Source organism: Ooceraea biroi, chromosome 7, assembly GCF_003672135.1.
Source record: "Ooceraea biroi isolate clonal line C1 chromosome 7, Obir_v5.4, whole genome shotgun sequence".
NCBI classification, from domain to species: Eukaryota; Metazoa; Arthropoda; class Insecta; order Hymenoptera; family Formicidae; genus Ooceraea; species Ooceraea biroi.
Window position 1 is genome coordinate 3,366,191 of NC_039512.1, and position 5,042 is coordinate 3,371,232.

The 5,042-nt window shown below is 34.8% G+C and overlaps 1 protein-coding gene and 1 non-coding gene across 4 annotated transcripts; both read right to left on the minus strand.

Moving 5' to 3' along the window:
- Nucleotides 1–1,428: 1,428 nt before the first annotated feature.
- On the minus strand, nucleotides 1,429–4,945 carry LOC105277597 (methyltransferase-like protein 6). Of its 3 annotated transcripts, none has more exons than XM_026971224.1 (11): nucleotides 4,443–4,945; nucleotides 4,057–4,202; nucleotides 3,820–3,963; nucleotides 3,481–3,654; nucleotides 3,102–3,281; nucleotides 2,726–2,880; nucleotides 2,470–2,522; nucleotides 2,201–2,269; nucleotides 1,970–2,016; nucleotides 1,706–1,750; nucleotides 1,429–1,520 (listed from the first exon to the last, which is right to left on the minus strand). In XM_026971224.1, exons 1-4 carry the CDS (start codon nucleotides 4,818–4,820, stop codon nucleotides 3,498–3,500), a joined length of 825 nt encoding a protein of 274 aa, XP_026827025.1. In that variant the 5' UTR covers nucleotides 4,821–4,945; the 3' UTR covers nucleotides 1,429–1,520; nucleotides 1,706–1,750; nucleotides 1,970–2,016; nucleotides 2,201–2,269; nucleotides 2,470–2,522; nucleotides 2,726–2,880; nucleotides 3,102–3,281; nucleotides 3,481–3,497. The 3 variants fall into 3 exon arrangements, with proteins under 3 accessions (XP_026827025.1, XP_026827024.1, XP_026827023.1); XM_026971223.1 differs by having other exon boundaries at nucleotides 1,429–1,557; nucleotides 4,443–4,820; XM_026971222.1 differs by having other exon boundaries at nucleotides 1,429–1,750; nucleotides 4,443–4,820.
- On the minus strand, nucleotides 2,588–2,678 carry LOC113562336. Its single transcript, XR_003406859.1, has one exon. It is a non-coding gene; the product is annotated as a small nucleolar RNA snR60/Z15/Z230/Z193/J17 (small nucleolar RNA).
- Nucleotides 4,946–5,042: the final 97 nt, after the last annotated feature.

Here is a 5,042-nt window from a genome sequence, read left to right on the forward strand (position 1 = left end):
GACAGTGTGTCTGACTAAGATTAATTGGCACACAGTATCAATGTACTTAATTAAAAGGCGCAATGCAAGACGTTGTCCAGAGGTGCCTCGGAGACGGTTACACTTTCGAACCTACTTTCCGTGCAAGACATAAACGATACTGTTTCGATGCAAGCATGACAACTATTCTGAAACATCGTCATTCGCAATTATAAAGAGAAGATTAAGATGCGCAAATGAATAATGAATCACGAGATACTAGAAAATAGCGTGCTTTATAAGTCGCAACATTGTGATACTTATCACCCGCAGGATACGTTCTCCATTTAATGACACGGCGTTTCATGTGAGAATCTTTCATAATTTGTTGTTTTGTTATGAAAGATTGCATTTATCGATGTGATAATGAATATTTAACACTAATCGTGTTTCGATTAAGGGTCACGTGAAGAATTAAATAAACAAATTATATAATACTTAAATTGGAATTTTGAAAAAATTCTTTTTATATGCATGATACAATTTTTAAGAATCAGTCTTGTAGTTTGTAAAATGTTATTTCAGAGATCGGTAGCACAATTTCTTCTCTTTGAAATAAAAGAAAGAAGAATATTCATGTTTTAAAAACTCCGATCTGTTAAAACAGATTCCTTTCTATTCTCGCATTCAAATGCATTTGAGAACCGAGAGGGATTAGATAGTTTATCGAATTTTTCATGTAAACTACAAAGAGCGCCGTTTGTATTGGAAATAGAAAGGCATAATAGAAAGGAAGTCGGAAATGTTAGATCCATTCTCCGATTTCGAAGATTAGAGGTTCAGCGATTTATTTACGAAGCAAATTCTCCCCTTTTACTTGGATTGTTTTGGCAAGTATTCTCTTATTGCACCCGCGCGATTACTTCTTTCAGAATATATTACGTCATATTTTTTTCGCGCGTGGCTGCGACTGTTGAAGGTTGAAAATATTTTCATCTAGAAGACCTAAGTCACCGGTCTAGTGAACATCGACTTAATTATCAATTTAATCAATGCAAATCCACGTATTTCGATTGCGGAGATTGCGTAGAAGTTGAATATTGTACACGGAAAGATATTTGATCATTTTAAAGAAGGTTATCACGGTTCAAAGTTTAGCTTAACTGATGCAATCTAGAATTTGGATACCAAATGCCTTGAGCGAAAAGAAGCAAAAATGGATTTTCTCTCTTTGAGACTTTAAAACATTATTTTTTGCCTTTGTTGATAAATGGTCGCCTTCTATGATAGATATTCGAATATTGTCAAAAAATTAGCGAAAGGTAATGTGCAATAAAAGAACTTTCGATAGGCTTTATTGCATGCATTAAAGTCATTTATCAAGCTTTACTCAAAACGTTAATGAAATTAAATAGTTCTTTATTTTTATATGAAACAACGTTAGGAGATTGAGAAATGAGATATGAAATATATATATAAAACAATTTCATTTTATTTATTAGATTGAAATACATTTCAATATTTTAGTTATCCACACTAGACTGCGCTCCAACATATCGGATCTACAATAAAACAATTTGATATATGATGTCATGTATTCTGCAAATATAAATTTATAATTAACATTATTACATCAGATATTAAGTTACAATCACAAAGATTCAGGCGAAAGATGGTATTAGGATAATCATCATTACATATGTTTACTTGAGAAATTTATTGACCCCAATATAAATATTAAACTCACCATATTATATTTCTACTTGCATAGATCATGTACTCTAATACAGACCTGCGAACGATAAAATTTTATGAATCATCACCTAATATTTCGCAAACGTAACATTGATAATTACTATTATTACATCAGATTAAGTTGACGTCACAAACATTCAGCCGAAAACGGTGGATTATCATCATTACATTTACTTGAGAAATTTATTTTATTATATTATTATTATTAAATTTACTTAAGAAATTTATTGATCCCAGTATGAACAATTAAACTCACCATATTGTATCTCTACTTGCATGAATCATATACACTTCAATACAGACCTGCAAACGATAAAATTGTATGAATGATCACATAATACTATTTCGCAAATGTAACGTTATGATAATAAGTTATGTCAGATAGAGCTAATATATATAATAATATCACGAGAATTCATATAATGACTGTCATCATTAAATATACTTATATATAAAACAAGAATATTAATACAAACATTCAACTCACTAATGCATATATTATTTCGCACTTATGACATCGTATTGTTCCTCAGTAGTAAAAGTTCTACAGTATTATCTGTAAAAAAAATAGCGTAAAAATTATTCTTCAAAATTATTTTATAATTCTACGTAATTTTTTTAATTTCTAATTTCAGAGGTAGTGACGAAATACGTAATTATATCATTATTATTTTTCAATATACATATACGTAGGTATGCATCATCAAAATGTTAGGTGCAGTAATAAAATTAATAATAGCTGAAGTAGAAACATACATTGTTATTTAACGCGGCTCCATGACTTTAACCGGACCGGCATCTCTATATCTCTGCAACATATTAAGAGCTTTGTTATAACCGTTTAACAATTGACGCACACTCGGTGCACGTACATAAAAATTGTCAGATAGGGGTAGAAAGACTATTTTTTTGTTAATAACTCACAGAATTATCAGTTGAACTATGTACTCATCATTACATCTTACAAAATAAATTAACGTACACAAGTTAAAAATTTAATTTAAATATATACCTTAACGCCTCTTGACTGTGATCCTTTATTTGCAATCATAAATCGTGTATTTTGGCGATTGAGATTTCTTGCCAAAGATTTCTTGTTTAAAGAACATTTATTTCCATCTCAATATCCTCGTATTTGATATATGCATTATTTATTAACAGCATAATCTGTAATATCGAAATTATAAATTAGTTACACGAAATTAACGAGTAAAAAAATAATATAAATTGTCAGACGATCAGAACTGCAGGACGTTATCATCAGATTATTAAATCAGATGAGTGATAGTGATAAATTTCATCATTTAAATATTGTAATTATACACAAAAGAAAATAATTGAAATAAATCGTTGTGTAAAAAACTTTAGCTTTTAATAAAGCAACTTACCATCAAAGCCTTGATGCGGACTGCAATGTCTGCGAAACGTCGAAAGGTGTCAAGGAACATGGTATCTATCCGGAAGCCATCACTACCATCAAAATATATTTGATGCAGCGCCAGTAAAGTGCGCAACGTACGCAAACAGTTTAAAACTGCTCGAACATTCATGTGATTCTGCTCAATTATCTGAAATCGCACAAAAGAAAAAGCGTTACGTAAAAACTATTTGCACAAAGTATTTTGCATAAATTTATGCATGCTGTACGTCAGATAGGGGCGAAAAGCAATATCCTCATCTTGTTCGGATGAACTATGTAATCATCACGTGAAACAGCTCACGATTAATCAAATGCAATCATATTAACGGTATTAACAACAAGCTTACCATTGTTCACTTATGATTCAAGTTTTCTTGAATTTCGCCTGCACAAAGATTCTCGGAACATCAACGTTCTCCTTAAAATTCACCGTACGCCTTTGTACGTAGCCACATTCCACCGTTTGGAAACCAACGGACTCAAACAGGCTAGCCACTTGCTCGGATGAGAAGTAATAACTTCTGAAATCCAAAGGTCATACCGTTAATATATATACATAGTATAGTTGACGAATGAGAATTACAAGATCAAAACTGGGAAGTTTAATTTTACTAGAAATCAACTGAGCCATGAGACCATCATGGCAGTAATCCTTTCAACGGAACAGAAATGAAGCGTGCAATTACCTAGTTCCATCCTGCCGCATATAGAGATTCTCGCTGATCTTATGCCCAGGCTTAAATCGTAATTGCGCCATGTCGTATAATCCGTAATCTCGGAAAAGTAACATACCTCCGCTAGCAAGCGCCTTGTACACGTTTTCGGCAACTCTGATCAACGCAAAATGGTTCAAAGAAATCAGCAAATTTCAGGATATCCAAACATGTGCACGACCGGCCCGTTCGAATAATAACTCCACGTACCTTAGAAATTTGTCAGGATGAATGGCCGACAGTACGAAGATGAGAGTCGCAACGTCGACTGGGCAATCGATCTCGGAGAAGCAATCGTCTAACGTAACGTCGGCTTGAAAGGCTCTTACGATTTCGGAATCGAACAACGTGTGACTCTACAACGAAATTATGAATTAGTCACGCGAAATTAGTGAGCAAGGCTTGCACGATTGTTAGACAAAAATCAGAACTGCAGGACACCATCATTGAATCAGACAAGTGATAGAATTTCATCATGAAATCATTAAGCATTAACAATTAAAAATTATTACTAGCGAATTACGGCCGTTACAAAAGGCACTTTCGAGTCGCGTTCGAATACTGTTCAATATAAAACTATCGCTTGTCACGTGTACCTTGAGCAACTCGATCGCCCTCGTGGATAAATCGCATGCGAATATTTTTCGAAATTTCAATCCGTCCTCCATCAACGGATAAACGAAATTCCCAACGCCACAGCCCACCTCGAGGAGAGTATTCCGACCCTCGTGGCCGGCTATATCTAATAACTCTTCGAACTCCCGCGTGGTCCAGTGTCTATCTTTGAAAAATCTGGTGTCGTTTCTCTTATAAAATAAATCCCAATGCTTCTTCGCGTCTTTCTCAAGCTGGCTCGCGCGGAATTCGGACACTAAACGAGAATTCTGCGCCCTTAAAGTATCGATCTCTTCCGGCGCGAGACGCTTGGCCACGTGGCCCACGTTCCAGACACCATTTTCTATAGAATCGTTCATTTGGCTCGCGTATTATGCAGACAGTTTATTCGAATCGCCAAATAGAATTTATCGCGCCACTCGTCCATTCATATCTTCGTCGAAGATGCTCGAGATATTGTACCGAATTGTAAAAAGAAAGAATTGCTTACTCGTGCGGAGTAGACGCGTCCTCTCCCGTTCAGATGCTCGGAGAAAATGAACGAGAACTGCGCAGGGCGCACCCACGACCGTTGCAGCGAG

Coding starts and splice junctions, on each gene's coding strand:
- LOC105277597 (XM_026971224.1), bottom strand. CDS start 4,820: ATGAACGATTCTATAGAAAATGGTGTCTGGAACGTGGGCCACGTGGCC. Junction 3,964..4,056: donor CATCCTGACAAATTTCTAAG/GTACGTGGAGTT, acceptor TGCGTTGATCAG/AGTTGCCGAAAACGTGTACA. Junction 3,655..3,819: donor ATGCGGCAGGATGGAACTAG/GTAATTGCACGC, acceptor TTTGGATTTCAG/AAGTTATTACTTCTCATCCG.